This window comes from Sitophilus oryzae, unplaced genomic scaffold (assembly GCF_002938485.1).
Source record: "Sitophilus oryzae breed Bouriz unplaced genomic scaffold, Soryzae_2.0 scaffold_1515_pilon_pilon, whole genome shotgun sequence".
NCBI lineage: Eukaryota > Metazoa > Arthropoda > Insecta > Coleoptera > Curculionidae > Sitophilus > Sitophilus oryzae.
In genome coordinates this window covers 1,060,277-1,080,082 of record NW_022146187.1, presented here as the reverse complement: position 1 = coordinate 1,080,082, position 19,806 = coordinate 1,060,277, and the positions used below count along the sequence as shown (strand labels likewise).

At 35.7% G+C, this 19,806-nt stretch overlaps 1 protein-coding gene across 1 annotated transcript in view; it reads left to right on the top strand.

Annotated features, from left to right (window-relative positions):
• LOC115878489 (luciferin 4-monooxygenase-like) overlaps positions 1-17,850 on the top strand; it is a 20,280-nt gene extending 2,430 nt beyond the window's left edge. Inside the window, exons 2-6 of the mRNA XM_030895017.1 lie at positions 3,859-4,379; positions 10,497-10,659; positions 10,883-11,176; positions 15,488-15,769; positions 17,533-17,850. Of these exons, the coding sequence (XP_030750877.1) occupies positions 3,859-4,379; positions 10,497-10,659; positions 10,883-11,176; positions 15,488-15,769; positions 17,533-17,757 (1,485 nt within the window). The 3' untranslated portion in view covers positions 17,758-17,850. The remainder of the gene's footprint in view (positions 1-3,858; positions 4,380-10,496; positions 10,660-10,882; positions 11,177-15,487; positions 15,770-17,532) is intronic.
• The last annotated feature ends 1,956 nt before the right edge of the window (positions 17,851-19,806 follow it).

Here is a 19,806-nt window from a genome sequence, read left to right as displayed (position 1 = left end):
AAATAAGCCCTTAATTACCTTATTTTTACAATACGGTATCAGTAGCCCTCTTAATTATGCCCATTCTAACAAAAAAATAAGATAGAAATAGTTAGTTTATTTTAAAATCGACGAAACACCAGAATACCATAATACCAGAGGTATTAATATCTAATAATTAAGATATTAATAACAGTGGACAAGTAACGATGAGTCAGTGAAGTCATGGTAGGCTTTGGAAAAAAGTTGCTTTTGACGTAATAGTATAAACGTCAAATTGTTATTAGATCAACATTTTGATAGTCTTAGCAGCGTTTTTTATCTTTTAAATGGTTTTTCAAAATGCCTTTATTATTTGAAATAGTTGAAGTTGTTGGCATTTTGAAAAAGCAATCAAAAGATAAAAAACGCTGTTTCTATTCAAGAACAATTAACCTAATAGGACTGCTCATTCGGCCAAAAGTGTCTGACAGGTGCACGAGAAAAACTCCTCGCTTTGTGACGTCATTGTAGTCCTTGTCATGGTTATTAGTCCTTATCTGGCAACCAATAATACACACATGTGCATTATTGGTTGCCGGATGCAAAACGTTCATTATTTAGTTTATTTTGACTTTATTTATTTAAACACCTTATATGTATGCAGTATAGAAAATTAACTGTATAAATCGTATTAAATATTCGGATAATGCATTTTTAAGAACGGCAGTTCCCAGCATCACCTTTTGCAGGCATTCTTTTTAGAGTACTTCCATATTTTGCTTTAAAATAATTAAGTAACAATATCGTAGGCACTTAGTAAGCACTTTGTCACAATCCACAACACAAAATGAACGTATTTATACACTCTATAGCTCTAAAAACTTTAAAAACACCTTTTTCGCATTTAAAATTGACAAAATAATTAACTCAAAATTTCTCATCTGTTATTTTTATAAGTTTACTATAGGCAACTAATAATACACACTATCATGACAAGGACTACAATGACGTCACAACTGTCAGCTGAAGCGCGGGAAGAGGCGAACGTACGTCTTATGTGGATGAGCAATCCTATTAGTTTACCGTTCTTGGTTTCTATTAGACTTGGATTAAGGTAAATTAATAAAATTGCGTTTATCTCATCAAGGAGGCCGAAATCGACAAAATATCAAGGGACAACTTTTAATCGGCATTATGCTTACACTAGTCCACTAACAAGAGAAAAAAGTCAGTGACGTACATGCTTTTTTCAGAAAAATATTTCAATGATAACCCATATGCACGTCCCTGGTGAATATGTCGACACTTTTTTAGCTTTAAAATATGTTGCATTTATTGTAACTTTTATCTTCAAAATTTCATCCGAAACGCTAAATGTAGTCTAATGAAATTTCTGCTTTGTTTCGTAGGCTACAGGGTGTTAAAATCTTAACATTTTTTCGATTTATTATAATTTCCTTCCAAGTACTTTTAACGTATGATATTTTGAGGGTAAAAGTTACTATAAATGCGACATATTTTAAAGCTAAAAAGCGTCGACGTATTCACCAGGGACGTGCATATTGGTTATCACTGGAATATTTTTACTAAAAAAAGCATGTACGCCACTGACTTTTTTAATTAAACGGCCTATACAATTTTGATATGTAAAGAAAAAAGTCAGTGGCACACATGTTTTTTTTTGAAAAATATTTCAGTGATAACCCATATGCACTTCCCTGATGAATTTATCGACACATTGTAGCAGCCTAAAATAATTTATTATTTTTACACTACATCTCTAGCAGAATTTAAGCAAATAATGCCCATCCCTAGTCGGTACCGCTGCAATTTTGGTAGTACCGTGAATGCTGTTCAATGTGGTGGCGCAGGGTTGCCATTTATATTAATCGTTAGAATTATTCTTTAAATGTTGATTAATAACTTTCCTGAAATTTCCTTATTTCGAGCACAGTTTGGTGTGTGTTGATTTTTTGTCTTCAAAAGATAATCTCTGGCAGAATTTTAACGTTTTATTCGGATTTTTCGACACTTTCATTTCGACCACTGGTGAGAAGTCCCAGGGTGGTTTTCACCTTCTCAGAGAAGTTTTTTTGTACATCGTTTGTGGCGGAGAATAGCCCTGCGAGTAAGTTATAGCTTTCTTCTTTTTACCTTTTTTCGTATACTTAGAGAAAAAATAATTTATTATAGATGTGTCTCTTACCAACTTAAGGGGAAGATTTGACATTTTGGGAGTTTTTATTGGAGTAGATTTTGGAGGAGTTTTTTTTGAGAGCACAGTAATAGTTTTTTTTTGAGCCGAAGATTTTGAGCAGTTTTGGGTTTTTATGAATGGTTCCGTGAAGGTTCCCTGTTGGAGGCTGGTATGAATTGGCGAGTTTTCCCCTTTTCCGCAAATTTCCAAGTTTTCTGATGGTTTGCAGCAGTTACGTAATGCTTAATCCGCAAGCACATATTCTCTATTCCGGAAAGGCCTTCTCACAACTATCCACTTAGGAATGCGGAGCACGATATTTATCTGCCAACCCCGAGCTCAGAACTAGTTAAGGGCTCAATACTGTACAATGCCAAGAAAATGTACAATCATTTGCCTTCGAATATCAAGTCACTTTCATTCTTTCCCGCATTTCACAAAGCTCTGAAATCATACTTACTGGAGAGAACCCTATATGCGGTAAGCGACTTTTTTGTTGATGTTTAATCATGAACAATTTTGATAATCTCACACACTGGTTAAAGGTCTAGTATTTAATATTTTATAACTCCTGATTTTATGATATATAACATGATTTTATCCATTTACAGTTTTCCTTTTGTAAAATTTTCTAGATACGCCTGTGTTCTACAATATCCATATATGTTTTATTTGTAATTTTATGACGTAAATTTTTTTGAATTGATTTGTATTGTATGACATTTTTTGTTTTTTTTTATTATTTGTATATTTGTTTATGTGCTTTTTTGTTTTGTGAATGCTTTGTCGATGAAGCTGTTTTGACTTTTTGTACAATAAAGCGTTGTTCTTTTAATGGATATGGGCCCAAGTACGATACGAAATCAACACTGATTGATTACAGCTTCAGAGCAAAAGCTAAGTACTCATTTATGTTTTGCTTTAGAATCTTTTTGCCTTTTTTTAACTTTCTACTGAAATTTACTTTATATTGAAACCTTTTTAATGAAACTTAAACAAACGATTACGTTTAGTAATTTATATTTAGTAATATTTAAGTTTCGATATATCAAGATAACATTAATTTATTGTATTTCTTTTAAAGACCTTTTTTATTCACTTTCAAACTGGAGTTATTTAATTATTAATAAATGTACATAGTTTTTTTTATTAAATTTTGCTGTTTTAATTTGAGATATATCATTACTGAACATCTTTAGCCTGTGGTAATTTTCTTAATTTTTTAGATATCACCTTAACTTGGCTTAAATTAAGTGGTGCCCAACAATATGCAAAAATAATTAAATGAACCTACACCTATTGTTCACCAGACGAAGAGCAGCCGTACGCTGCGGTTTTCTTTTTAATTTTTAACATCCTTTTTTATAATTTTTTCTAACCTTTTAAAAAGTCGCCGCAACATTTTTAGCATCATTAAAATATGTAGCACTTATAGTAACTTTTACCCTCAAAATTTCCTTCGAATCCCTAAAAGTACTTGGAAGAAAATTATAATAAATCGAAAGATTATTAAGACTTTAACACCCTGTAGCTACGAAACAAAGCAGAATCGGACCTATGTTTATATAAAAAATAAATCTTATTTTTACGTGAGGAATCTCCCCACGGGAGATGGCACATTTTTTGTGAAACACCCTGTATACTACAAAAATCTTGTTTTTACACATTTTACCAATTTTATTAATTAAAATGTGTTTTAGATTGATGGTAACACAGAAAAAACAGAAACTTTTGCTCAAGTCAAATCCCGAACGACTAAAGTAGCCTTGGGAATGAAAGAGTTGGGATTTAAACCAAAAGAAATCGTACTTTTATGCTGTAGAAGTAGCATAAACAACATAATTCCAGTCCTAGCAACATTGTACTTAGGTGGATATGTCAGTTCTACCGATCCAAAACAATCATCTTCTGATGTGCGGTACTTGATCAGTTTGGTTGGACCAAAGATGATATTTGTAGACCAGGAATCGGTTGATTTGATACAGAATAGTTTAATTGGTTTGGATTTAACGCCCTGTATTGTGGTAGTTGGAAATTCTGACAAATACACGACTCTAAAATCTTTAGAGAAGATTTATGACCAAGAAAAATTGTTTCGTCCGGTAGCTCAGAAGCTTACTGATGTAGCCTTTATTATGTTTAGTAGTGGAACGACTTCTTCTCCTAAAGGAATATACGTATCGAACAAATATGCTTTGGATATAGGCCTAAATCTGTTGGAGTAAGTAGTCTAAGCAAGTTTTAGCCCTAGAGTGGGCGAGTGACATATAAATTAATCGCAAAACAATTTCCGATGCACGTGATCAACATTGAGTGACATTGAGCCAGATTGTGATGGATTTATGAGATGAATCTTAATGTAAAATTGGGAAACAATTTATTTATCATATCATTTTTTAAGATTTTTACGTTTTATTTTTAATTTAATAATTAACTAGCTTTTTCCCGCGACTACGTTCACGTTACACCTTGAATCGTTCATGCCTTGATTTAAATGATTGTTTACCTACATGGTGGCCCATCGAAAACGTTCCGCAAGCCATAACGGCCAGAGTATTCCTTTTTTCAAGAAATCCAAAAACACGTCAATTTTGTTTGTGAGGGGGACAACTTTTGCCCCAAAAATGATTGCAAAATATTCAACCCTCTAAGCGGGGCTGTCATACCCCAACTTTTTTCAAATGGGTAGGGGGGTCAAGTGGCACCGCAATGAAAAGAGCTTTCTATTCTCTATATTTCACCGCTTCGTTTTTGAAAATCGGTCGAGTCATTGAGAAAATATGAAGGATTGAAATTTAAAAAGTTTATTTAAACATTTATCAGAGTAAATGATAAGGATAAATTCCTTCGACCAATTTGTTGTTTTTTCTTATTATTTCTAGATGGTTATGATTTTTTTCACTTCCCACAAGGTTGAACGATCAGGTGCGGTAGTTGCTAGATATAGCTGTTCTGTGACTTGTGTACGTTGAAGTTCTTCTCAATATCGTTAAACTGACCCACAGTAGAATTTCCAAAAATACCAGCCCACACTTTCAATTTCTGAGGGTGTGTGCACCTCGTAAGAAACCCTGGGGTTGTCCTGGGCCCAGTACCTACCGACAGTTATGCCGATTAACTACACCGTTCAAAAAGAAAGTACACTCATCCGAAAAACACACATTAAATAGGAAATTATTATCATTCGCCACTCGTTCATTCATAGTTTCACAAAATTGCAAGCGACAATCAAAATCGTCTTCGTTGAGTTCTTGTACCAACTGAATTTTGTAAGAGTGGAACTTGTGTTTTTTTCCTTTGGACACTTGTACGATTCACGCCGGTCTCATTGGCTAATTGTACTCAGCGTACTATCCATGGCAACTTGGCCCAATATGAATACCTCCATAGCTTCATTTACTACAGGATTTTCCCTCTGCCTCTTTTTATTCGTAACGGAACCAGTTTCGCGAAATTTTGCTACTAACTAGCGAACAATTTTGCTATAAAGGTGTGTGTCAGGATGGCCTTCATTGAATATCTGCGCAACCCGATACATTCATTATTTTTAAAATAAAGTTCGTTTATTTCCACTTTTTATGCAAGTGAGTACACCATAATTGCTAAAAAGTTTAACGATATTCAACGCACAAATCACAGAACAGCTATCTAGCAACTACCGCATCGTTCAACCTTGTGGCAAGTGAAAAAATGCGTAAACATCTAGAAATAATAAGAAAAAACAGCAAAATGGTCCAAGGAATTTATCCTTATCATTTACTCTGATAAATGTTTAAATAAACTTTTCAAATTTCAATCCTTCATATTTTCTCAATGACTCGACCGAAGAAACGGGAAAGTAGAGAGAATAGAAAGTCCTTTTCCTTGCGGTATCACTTGACCCCCCTTCCCATTTGAAAAAATTGGGGGATGAATCCCCCGCTTAGAGGGTTGAAGATTTTGCAATCATTTTTGGGGCAAAAGTTGTCCCCCTCACAAACAAAATTGACGTGTTTTTGAATTTTCTGAAAAAAAACTACCCTGGCCGTTATGCCTTGCGGAACGTTTTTGATGGGCCACCCTGTATAGATAGAGCCTTACAAAAATCCACAATTTAAACTTTGATTTTAACAGTTTTAGAGCTATTCGTATTTCATATGAAAGTTTGCAATTGTCGATTTTCTGGGTATTACACAGGACGAGTCCTGAATAAGTGAAAATATTTTCAGCCTCAAATAACTCCAAAGTAATCGAGACATTTTACTTTAAACATTTCCAAAAAAATATTTTCTGCTTAAATTTTGAGAACCACTGGATCTTTTTGGGTTTTTCTGTCTGATAAATTTTATCTACTACCTATGTTGCCGTATTATCAAGAAATTATGGATTTTAACTAAAAACTTATAAACGACAACGATGATGATCGTGGCGCAATGTGACCAACATTGCACTGATTTTTGCAGCTTTAATCTAAATAAATCTAAATAAAATATCTGTTACAATCATTGACTCTATAAAGTAAAATGAAGAGCTGCTTGGTATTTTAAATTATACAACAAATTTAAACATTTTTGCCAAAGTTTCATTTAGTCACGTTTATAGGCTTTAGTGTCAATTTCGATGACTATACCGGGTGCTCGTGCGTCTCAAAAGTGGTTCACCCCTATAACTTTTTTATTTTTTCAGATAAAACAACGATATTTGGTATGTTAGTATATGACATAAATTGGGATTGATTGACGTATTAAATTGTTTTCGGTCACTTCCGGTTTCACCGGAAATGACTACAACTTTTGATTTTTAAATGGCACCCTGGGTAATTTTTTACTTTTTTCGATAGAAAATGACACTCTGAATCGAATGACATATCATATGTCAACTTTTGACATTTTGGCATATGGTTTATTTGAAATTGTAACATGCGATTCATAACGACAATTTGACTCAAAATACTGTACGTTTGACGGACGAGCATACAGGCGAAGCATAAAAAGTAATGTTTACCCCGAATAGAACAAGCTATTTTTTTCAAGCGTCACAAATAATTTTTTAAACAATTTTAAACTTTCCAAATAATATAATAATATTTAAAAGTAAAACCTTGAGGGTGAGTAATACCGGGTGCGTCTCAAAAGTGGCTCACCCCTATAACTTTTTTATTTTTTCACTTAAAAAAACGAGATTTGGTATGTTAGTATACGATATAAATTGGGATTGATTGACGCATTCAATTGTTTTCGGTCACTTCCTGTTTTACCGGAAATGACTACAACTTTTGATTTTTAAATAGCACCCTCGATATTTTTTTACTTTATTCGGTAAATAACATTATTCGAAATAACACTCTGAATACAATGATATCATATGTCAACTTTAGACATTTTCGCATATGGGTTATTTGAAATTTTAACTTGCGGTTTGTAACGAAAAATTGACTCGAAATACCAAGTGCGTGGTATCAAATTATTCGTAAAAAATGCTTTTTCCAAATAAGCTAATGAGCCACCCTCGTTTCATTTGAAAAGATTGAGATATGATTAAAAATATGATTTGGGCATATTTTAACATAAATAAATAAGACACTAAAAACATTATTGATTAAAAATTATTGTTTTTAACACAGCCATGGCACTCTAGATTGAAATTTAAAATAGAATTTGTTTTTGAGTGACTATGTCAAAAATTGACATATTATGATATGTCATTCGATTCAGAATGTCATTTTCTATCGAATAAAGTAAAAAAATACCGAGAGTACCATTTAAAAATCAAAAGTTGTAGTCATTTCCGGTGAAACCGGAAGTGACCGAAAACAATTTAATACGTCAATCAATCCCAATTTATGTCATATACTAACACACCAAATCTCGTTGTTTTATCTGAAAAAATAAAAAAGTTATAGGGGTGAGCCAGTTTTGAGACGTACCCGGTATATGATTGATGACGTGCATGGGAAAATGTTTTGCGATTAATTCATATCAAATAAACTTTTAGTCACGTGATTAAGCTTGACCGACAGAGTGTTGCCCACTTTTACATATTTTCTCTTAATCAAAATATTTTAAGAAACAGAAATAAATTAATTATAAATATATAAACGGTTATTATTAAATTCAACAAAACTCACCTTCTTAACAGCACTTAAGGGACATAAAGGGCTATTAATACCGCTTTCCCGTTCTAATATAATATAAAAAAAATATATTCTAATAAGTTTGCGATGTTTCTTTTACGGGTATTAAGCTATCTTGTACACTTCGCACTAAAAGAGGTTCTAAAAATAACAATATTCGACTACAAGGTCTGCTTGTAAACATTTTTAAGCTTCACAACACAATTCATTTAAACCAAAAACTCGTAATACAAAACCAAAGTGTCAAAACGAATGACAATGTCAGGAAATAAATAAATAAATGTGGCAACTTGACATTTTTTACAGCAGAGCTACCAACTGAATCCCCAGCGGGAAATTTAAATTCCAGTTAGCCAGACCGGCGCGGCGCCCGCCCGTCGGTAATAATAAATTAAAAAAAAAAAAATTAAATCGCTCCCTCGATTACGTAACTAAAAGTTCAATTGGTATCAAATATATTTAGACACAATTAGAATCACCCGAACAATTTTTCAACTTTTTTTATGTAAACGTTCATAAATTTTTAATACCTATATGGAATATTAATTTTGATATTAAAATAAAATGCTACTTTTTAAAATCATTTGTTGTAATAAGGAAACAAAATTTACACAACGTTTCCTTCAAATGTATCATAGAACTTATACAGGGTGTCCCTCTATTCCGTGGACATAGAACTACTACGTATTTTTGGAATCCAAAGAAGCTCATTGGAGACAATTTAACTCTATACCAAAGTGCTTCGTTTGTCCATTGTAGAGACCCAAAATCTCATTCAAATGGGAACAACGGTTCTTAAAATATCTGAAAAAAGTGTTTATTTTTTTTTAAAGTTTGAGGCCCTCTAGCGGACCAACGAAGCACTTTTGTATAGAGGTAAATTGTGTCCAATAAACTTATTTTTCCAAAAATACGTAGTAGCTCTATGTCCACGAAATCTTGGGACATTCTGTATACTACAGCAAAATGCATTTATCCATGAGTTGTGACGCCAGTGTTGGTATGTCTTATACCGGGTGCGTCTCAAAACTGGCTCACCCCTATAACTTTTTTATTTTTTCAGATAAAACAACGATATTTGGTATGTTAGTACCTATATGACATAAATTGGTATTGATTTACATATTCAATTGTTTTCGGTCACTTCCGGTTTCACCGGAAATGACTACAACTTTTGATTTTTAAATGGCACCCTCGGTATTTTTTTACTTTATTCGATAGAAAATGACACTCTGAATCGAATGACATATCATATGTCAACTTTTGACATTTTGGCATATGGTTTATTTGAAACATATGGTTCATAACGACAATTTGACTCAAAATACCAAGTGTGTGGTATCAAATTATTCGTAAAAAAATGGTTTTTCTAAATATGCTAATGAGCCATCCTCGTTCCATTTGAAAAAATTGAGATATGATTAAAAATACGATTTGGGCATCTTTTAACCGGCCAGGACAAGACACTAAAAACATTAGACGATCAAATCTATTTTTCCAGTGCTCCTTGATTAAAAATTAGTGTTTTTAACACAGCTATAGCACTCTAGATTGAAATTTAAAATAGAATTTGTTTTTGAGTGACCATGACTAAAATTGACATATGATATGTCATTCGATTCAGAATGTCATTTTCTATCGAATAAAGTAAAAAAATACCGAGGGTGCCATTTAAAAATCCAAAGTTGCAGTCATTTCCGGTGAAACCGGAACTGACCGAAAACAATTGAATACGTCCAATCAATCCCAATTTATATCGTATACTAACATACCAAATCCCGCTGTGTTATCTGAAAAAATATGTGTTATCTAAAAAGTTATAGGGGTTAGCCACTTTTGAGACGCACCCGGTATACAGGGTGAGGTCTTAAATAAGTGCAAATATTTTCAGAGCTCGTATATAGATCTCGATAAAAGAAACATATTTTATCTTAGTCGTTTTTCAAATAAGTCGAAAATATTGGAGATATTTTATTTTCAAAATTTAAAAAAAAATCTTTGCTTAAATTTTAAGAACCATTGGATTTTTTCTGGGTTTTCTTTCTTGTAAATTTAATTTACTACATATGTTGCCATATTATCATGGTATTATATTTTTTAACTAAAAGTTCCAAAATGTTTTTCGAAAAATACCAAAATGACCGAGACCAATAAATAAGCCGAAGCGTTGTAATATTGTTAAATCAGAAATTGTAGAAATAACATTAAACTTTTATAATATTCTAGAAGTGGAACTTTGAAGAAATCTGAAGTAATAATGCACTTCTCGTCATTTTACTGGATTTCTGCTTTGGGTTTGACTAGTGCCGCCATTGCTACCGGATCTGCCAAAGTTGTAGGAAGTGACATTTCGGCCGAAAGATTCTTGTACCTCGCAGAAAAATATAAGGTAATAAGCTAAAAAATAAATAATAGTTTTAAATAAATTTAATAACAAATCAATCTAAAACGTAAAAAATATTTGTTTGATTACTAAAAGCCATAGAAGTTAGCTTAATCGGCTCAAAAAAACTAAGTAAATAACAGTAGTAACTATAAAACTGAGTAAATAACAAAACTCAAAATATCCAGAACAGAATCAAATTTATATAAAAATAAATTTCTTTTCGCAGATTACATTTGCTTTAATGTCCAACAGCTATACCTATGGAATAGCATCATTAAACAAAGAAATTATCGACAAATATGACACATCTTCTTTAAATTCGATTGTGATAGGAGGCGCTCCAGTACATCCGGCACAAATACTGGAACTCAGAGAACTCTTGCCTTACACCAAAGTATCTATGGGTTACGGAGCCACTGAGGCGAACGCCATCAGCTTTTTTGACTATAGATTGGGCGAAGAAGCCTACAAAAATAAAATAGAATCTTCTGGAACATTACTACCTGGTGTTGAATTAAAGGTATGTACAGGGTGCTTCCCCTAGGAGATGTAAGACCTTGTCGTTGGTGGGGAAGCTCCTGGTCAGGTGCTGTGGGGAATCCCCCTAGCGCTTGGCTTGGTCTAACAAGCATCTCACTCATAGTCTTGTCCCTGGCTGTAGTGTCGTGGCCAGGGAATTGCACCAATACATATAACGATGCCGGACGGGGCTACCCCTGTCCGTCATATCAGGCACCCTCTACTGAGTGTGGTCATGTCTCGCGGGTAGAGGGTGTGGGGGGGGGTCTTTTTTTAACCACCTGGATCAAGAGAAGACAACCTCACCAAAAACCTAAATCCTACGATGGCGGGACCAGGTCAAAGGGATGCGTGGTTAGATAGAGGACTACTCCTTACTTCTGCATGCGGGGCTCTGTAGAAGTGGACCGACTATCCCTAGCGACTCGTGGGAACACTATGAGATCTAGTATTAAAAACACCACCGGTGAAGCTGTGGGGGAAGCCCCCTAGCTACACTAGGAACATTACAAATGAAAGTTCCAAGGGACCAAATCCCAAGGAAACTACAAGAGGGGCGGCTGACACTTGCTTAGGATCATCCTCCACAAGTGGCACACAAGCTACCACCTTCTCCAGCAAGGGTCGGGAGCCTACCTCTAGACCCAATAAGCGACACAAGCTACCGTTTCGTCTACCCGGCCTGGGTCAACCTGGCGGGCTAGACGATCCTCTGAGAGTAGGTCTTAGCGGAGCAGAAGCATGGAGATACCTCCGGCTGCTCCACGAAGAACTTGCTCCAGAGGAAGCAAAAGTAAAAACATTCCTCCGTAAAGGGGAGAGTAAAGAAACCAAGAAACAACCTGACTCATCTCCATCAAAGGGCAAAAGAGGGAGCGAGAATCTCTCACCTCTTCTCCCGCAGGGAGAGAAAAAAGCCAGGATGGAAAGCCGTCCAACACCGGGAAGCAAACAGTGACGTATCACCAGCTTTGCCGCTATTTCTGGACAAGTGAAAATGGCGGTGCTGCCAAAGGATTTCCCAGAGGTTGCTCTGACCACCGACCAGCAACCGTTTCTAGAAGAGGCTATACTGGACGAAGTAGTGGCGATCGGATCGCAACACAACGATCTACAAAATGTGGGTCAGCTGCGTTTTGCGGGGATACATTTTCGGGTGGGCATGATCCTCATAGATTGTGTATCTCAAGAATCGGCGAATTGGTTGGTGGAAATCGCACCTAAGCTTAAAAATTGGCAGGGACCGGAAGTGGTTGCAGTGGAGGGAGAAAACATCCCTAAAGGGGCAGCCAGCACGGTCTTTCTGCCGAGGAGCAAGGGGAAAGACACCACCTATCTGCTGAGCCTTGTCCAGGGTCAGAACTTCAATGTAAGGACATCGAGTTGGCGAGTCATCAACTCGAGGGAGGAGGGTCATGGTCAGGTCCTCACAATAGGAATTGACCTCAAATCCAAGGAGGCAATAGAGAAAGAGCCTCTCACCTCATCACTGAGTGCGCCGAGACGACAACCATTCGTGCCATGAATTTTGGTACGACTGATATTGGAGATGGAGAACTACCCTCTATAAAACCGTCCCAGATACTGGCTTTTGTCAAAGCCCTGGGACTGTATGATGAGTTATGACTCAAGAAAGGGGGACACAATGGATCTGTAAGGTCGCAGTGATTAACCCCCCTCCAACTCATTCTAAAATTCTAAAAAAGGACATCGAGTTGGCGAGTCATCAACTCGAGGGAGGAGGGTCATGGTCAGGTCCTCACAATAGGAATTGACCTCAAATCCAAGGAGGCAATAGAGAAAGAGGGACATATCCTCTATCATAGATACGGGGCAACACACCGGTGTTGCCCCGATGATACCGATCAGGTCTAAGAAGAGACCAAGTTAAAGAGGTGGAGAAAATGGAGACAGATCCTCCAGCCTCCACCTCACGGGTTCCTCAGCCGGAGGCAAGCTCCTCGACTGTGAAGGGCGGCAAAAAGGATCAAACTCCAACCATGGAAGGGTGTGTACCCTCGGAGGAAGAACTGTTGTCAGAGGAGGATGGGAAATACCCTGTCCCCTCTACAATAGGGGTATGATGGGTTATAGACTGTGTGATGACTCAAGGAAGGGGGACACAATAGATCTTTAAGGTTGCAGTGATTAGCCCCCCCTCTTACTGATTCTACATTCTACATGTACAGGGTGTCCCATTCCCGTGTGTTTTATGAGGTTTTCAAATCACAATGCTATTTTTTTTATAAAACTAAAGATGCTACACACAGAGCCCTGATTCTGTAACTTTGACATAAAAACGTTACGCTTTCAAAGCTGAAAGCGAAAGTATTCGATAAACGGAACACCAAGCAGTCAATTTTGGTATTCTCGTTACCGTGCGAATCGTTTTCTGGATACGCGTTGAGCACATATGACAGCATCGCAATTTCTCAGGTATCTAATAGTCAAATGTGAATAAAACAATGAAAAATGTCAATGTTACATGAATGAATTTCGTGTTACGTGAATGAATTTCATAACCGATTGTTGAGTTAGGTCAACCTATTTTTCTATGGATATGTCATTATTCTTATTATACGAGGGAAATGTCGAAGACGCTTCTCAGCGTTTTCGATGTTTTGAACAATATTTATTTATTTTATATTAGTTGCCAAGTCGTAAATTATCAATTACTTATTGAGTAATTTATAGAAGAAGTAATTTTCACTAAGAGCAAGATAACGCACAAAATCACAATTTTTTCGATTTTCACTGGCAGTTCGACAAGCGAAACGATCCTTTAAGGTAACCGAATCACTTAGCGCAATCAAATTAGTAACTATACGCACTATCAAATCACACTATAGGCACAGATTACTAAATTTTACTAATCTGTGAGGTTTGTCGGAGAGAGGTTTGTCGCCCCTACAGAATCAGTCCGCCGCCTTTATAACAATTTTTTGTCGCCCCCTAGGGACTTGGAAGGTCGCCGCCCGGGGCGAACCGCCCCCTCCTCCGCCTTGCTACGCCACTGAATAAATTAATAAATAATCTGATTCACTTTCACAAAATTTGTATTAAAATGACCGTCTGGACCCCATCCACGTGCCGAGAATGGTTCCAATCGACCCATAATTAAGAAAAATCCTGATGATTTCGGCCATTTAGAGATATCGGTTCGAAACGTCGAGGGCGTCATCATGTAGCCCATCCCCAATTATGCCGAAATCAATCCAAATTTTTCTTCAATATCAAATCCTTAAAAAATGTCTATACCTAGGTATGTGGCGGACTCATTTCTCCAAAAAATCCTCTATGGGTATTTCGCCCATTGCAAGAAAATGTACAAAATAAAATAGTTATTTTTTGTAAACACTTCTGCGTTAATTCCAAACGAAAACTACTTACTTGTCAGAAGTTATGTTTATAGTTATACAAATTTGCCTAACGAACAACAAAATGCTTAACGTTTCGGCCGGAAAGTTTATCTCTTTCCGTCGTCGGAAGCAAAAAAACATACAAAGAATAAAGAAAAAATTTGTTTTAAAAAACTGAAGTGTTCTCGAATAGTTGAATTTACATATTTTAAAAAGTTTTTTGCTTATTCTTTATATATTTTTTGCTTCCGACGACGGAAAGAGATAAACTTTCCGAAACGTTAAGCATTTTTTTGTTCGTTAGGCAAATTTGTATAACTATAAACATAACTTCTGACAAGTAGTTTCCGTTTGGGATTAACGCAGTAGTGTTTACAAAAAAATAACTATTTTATTTTGTAGATTTTCTTGCAGTGGCAAAATACCCATAGGGGATTTTTGGGAGAGATCAAATTCTTAGTCCCACCCTGATGAAGATTTAAAGGAAACGTCGTATCCAACTTCGCAGGGTGGAGTTCCACAAACGGTCTTTGTACAGTCGCTCACATAGCCTACCCACCAAATTGGGTCGCGATTGGACGACATCAACTATTGACGTTTCTTACGTCAAAACCAACTGTCACAGTGATACGTGTCATACACGGTCAAGTTGGCCTTGTTATAATCTATGGACATATCAAATTGTACTTAAATCGGACGATTTTTTCTAAGCCATAGGCTGTTCTTATCACTTTTCCTCTCGCCTGTCGTGTCGCGTGTCATCTCGCATGTCGTGTCACGTCACGACCTTGAATTTTTACTCTCAGCGCGCGTAAAGAAGTTTGACTTTGAAAAGCGCATCTTTGTAGCTCTATTCATAATCGAGAAACCCTGCAAAACACACGAAAATATGCAAATTCATTTTATTAATCTTGTTAAAACGACCATCCTAATTTTGAATTTATTATTTCCAGATTGTTGATTTGACCACAGGACAACTCTTAGGCCCCAACCAAGAAGGCGAAATCCGAGTAAGAAGCCCTTCCTTAATGTCTGGCTATCATAACCTCGAAACAAGTAACGCTTTTGATGGGGATGGTTTTCTGAAACTTGGAGACTTTGGTTTTTATGACCAGGACCACTACATCTATGTGACTGAACGAATTAACGAAACCTTTAAATACCAAACCAGTCAGATCATTCCCAGCGTCATTGAAAACGTCATGCTTTCACATCCCGCAGTGGAACAAGCTGTGGTATTTGGTGTGAAGCATCTGGTAGATAATAATCATCCAGGAGCTTTGGCTGTTTTGAAGCCTAACTCTAAGGTTGAGGTCAAAGAATTGTTGAATTATATAAATGAACGTGTATCAAATAGTCACAGACTCAGGAGTGGTATTTTATTAGTGAACAATATTCCTACGACGCCATCAGGGAAAGTACAACGTAGGACTATCAAAGAAATGTTCAACAAACTGTAGTACTATAAGTTTGAGTCTAGTACCTATTATATGATGTATGATAATAAAATATTATATTATCCAGAATAAATATATCAAATGAAAATAACAAAATTTGTTTCAAATATACTTACAATTGTTGAAAGAATGTTAATTTTATTAGGTAACACTTTCTTAATGTCTGGCTACCATAACCTCAAAACAAGTAACGCTTTCGATGAAGATGGTTTTCTGAAACTTGGAGACTTTGGTTTTTATGACCAGGACCACTACATCTACGTGAACAACGAATTAACGAAACCTTTAAATACCAAATCAGTCAGATCATTCCCAGCGTCATTGAAAACGTCATGCTTTCACATCCCGCAGTGGCACAAGCTGTGGTATTTGGTGTGAAGCATCTGGTAGATAATAACCATCCAGGAGCTTTGTTTGTTTTGAAGCCTACCTCTAAGGTTGAGGTCAAAGAGTTGTTGGATTATATAAATGAACGTGTATCAAATAGTCACAGACTCAGGAGTGGTATTTTAGTCGTGAACAATATTCCTACGACGCCATCGGGGAAAGTACAACGTAGAACTATCAAGGAAATGTTCAACAAACTGTAGTACTACAAGTTTGAGTGTAGTACCTATTCTATAGTTTATAGTAATAAAATATTATATTATCCAGAATAAACATATCAAATGAAAATAACAAAATTTGTTTCAAATATACTGACAATGGTTGAAAGAATGTTAATTTTATTAGGTAACTCTTTCTTAATGTCTGGCTACCATAACCTCGAAACAAGTAACGCTTTCAATGGAGATGGTTTTCTGAAACTTGGTGACTTCAGTTTTTATGACCAGGGCCACTACATCTACGTGACTGGACGAATTAACGAAACCTTTAAATACCAAACCAGTCAGATCATTCCCAGCGTCATTGAAAACGTCATGCTTTCACATCCAGCAGTGGCACAAGCTGTGGTATTTGGTGTGAAGCATCTGGTAGATAATAATCATCCAGGAGCTTTGGCTATTTTGAAGCCTACCTCTAAGGTTGAGGTCAAAGAGTTGTTAGATTATATAAATGAACGTGTATCAAATAGTCACAGACTCAGGAGTGGTATTTTAGTTGTGAATAATATTCCTACGACGCCATCGGGGAAAGTACAACGTAGAACTATCAAGGAAATGTTCAACAAACTGTAGTACTACAAGTTTGAGTGTAGTACCTATTCTATAGTTTATGGTAATAAAATATTATATTATCCAGAATAAATATATCAAATGAAAATAACAAAATTTGTTTCAAATATACTGACAATGGTTGAAAGAATGTTAATTTTATTAGGTAACTCTTCTTAATGTCTGGCTACCATAACCTCGAAACAAGTAACGCTTTCGATGAAGATGGTTTTCTGAAACTTAGAAACTTTGGTTTTTATGACCGGGACCACTACGTCTACGTGACTGGACGAATTAACGAAACCTTTAAATACCAAACCAGTCAGATCATTCCCAGCGTCATTGAAATTAACGAAACCTTTAAATACCAAAGTGGCACAAGCTCTGGTATTTGGTGTGAAGCATCTGGTAGATAATAATCATCCAGGAGCTTTGGCTGTTTTGAAGCCTAACTCTAAGGTTGAGGTCAAAGAGTTGTTGAATTATATAAATGAACGTGTATCAAATAGTCACAGACTCAGGAGTGGTATTTTATTAGTGAACAATATTCCTACGACGCCATCAGGAAAAGTACAACGTAGGACTATCAAAGAAATGTTCAACAAACTGTAGTACTATAAGTTTGAGTCTAGTACCTATTATATGATTTATGATAATAAAATATTATATTATCCAGAATAAATATATCAAATGAAAATAACAAAATTTGTTTCAAATATACTTACAATTGTTGAAAGAATGTTAATTTTATTAGGTAACTCTTTCTTAATGTCTGGCTACCATAACCTCGAAACAAGTAACGCTTTCGATGAAGATGGTTTTCTGAAACTTGGAGACTTTGGTTTTTATGACCAGGACCACTACATCTACGTGAACAACGAATTAACGAAACCTTTAAATACCAAATCAGTTAGATCATTCCCAGCGTCATTGAAAACGTCATGCTTTCACATCCTGCAGTGGCACAAGCTGTGGTATTTGGTGTGAAGCATCTGGTAGATAATAATCATCCAGGAGCTTTGGCTGTTTTGAAGCCTAACTCTAAGGTTGAGGTCAAAGAGTTGTTGAATTATATAAATGAACGTGTATCAAATAGTCACAGACTCAGGAGTGGTATTTTATTAGTGAACAATATTCCTAGCCTAACTCTAAGGTTTTCTGAAAATTGGAGACTTTGGTTATTATGACCGGGACCACTACGTCTATGTGACTGGATGAATTAACGAAACCTTTAAATACCAAACCAGTCAGATCATTCCCAGCATCATTGAAAACGGCATGCTTTCACATCCCGCAGTGGCACAAGCTCTGGTATTTGGTGTGAAGCATCTGGTACATAATAATCATCCAGGAGCTTTGGCTGTTTTGAAGCCTAACTCTAAGGTTGAGGTCAAAGAGTTGTTAGATTATATAAATGAACGTGTATCAAATAGTCACAGACTCAGGAGTGGTATATTAGTTGTGAACAATATTCCTACGACGCCATCGGGGAAAGTACAACGTAGAAGTATCAAAGAAATGTTCAACAAAATGTAGTACTATAAGTTTGAGTCTAGTACCTATTCTATTGTTTATGATAATAAAATATTATATTATCTAGAATAAATACATCAAATGAAAATAACAAAATTTTGCGACGTTTCGCGACTTTATTGGTGCCTGAAGAAGCGGCAAGAAGATCAAAGAAAACAATCAAAATATTCTAGTTATATTGATAGTCTATGCAACTAGACTAGGTCTAGTTATTGATACAGTCGAAGGTTACTGTTAAGAGTATTACCAGAGTACCTAAACCGACGAGTAGCGACAGTCCCGTTTTCAATTTTCTTTGCGGCTGCGCGAAATAAGTAGGTTATCTGTCATACGAAGAAGCGAAGTTGCCACTGTTGCCATTTATCAAATATCTATATATACTTTATTTCAAGTATACCTTAGGCAACGAATCGTTTTTTTAATTATTTATTAGCAGTAAGATATTTTATATATTCAAATTTAGAAATAAGAATAAAACAAAACAAAAAAGATATGTATAAAACTTTATAATTAATTCCACTTCAAATTGTGAGCAGTGTATACCATGTTTATAGGACCACTTCATAAATTGAGCAGTTAAATACGTAGTCTATCTGTCAAACACGTCAAAAGAGAGAGAAAGAAAATTTGGTCCCACCACATCAAAAGAGCCGACGGTTTCTGTCGCTACTCGGCGATCTAAGTACTCTGGTATTACGCTGTACTTTTGAGTCGCTCTCAGGGATCGGGTAAAGCGAGTATGTGGCCGAAGGAAATATATATTATATTTTCAGAAATCTACCTAAGGTTTAACCCGATCCTGTCGTGTTAAGCCACACCCAAAATTCCAAACACATATGCTTTCATTAAGGCTTGATTAAGGTTTGCAGAGCTTCAGCATTTGCCATAAAATAGCGAAGAATTTGTTACAAAACCATATAAATTATGTATCACTGTAATCACAAAACTTCAATCTATTTCCGTATTGTAACGGAATTTTAAATTATGTCTTTATTTTCGAGAAAATTTAGTCCAAACATAAGGAATATTTTGTTGATGTTTGACCATTACATACTACTGCCGGAAACGTTGTGCAAGCAAATAAATAAAGTCAATGGAAGTCCGAATTTCATTTAGTTTCAGTCCTGC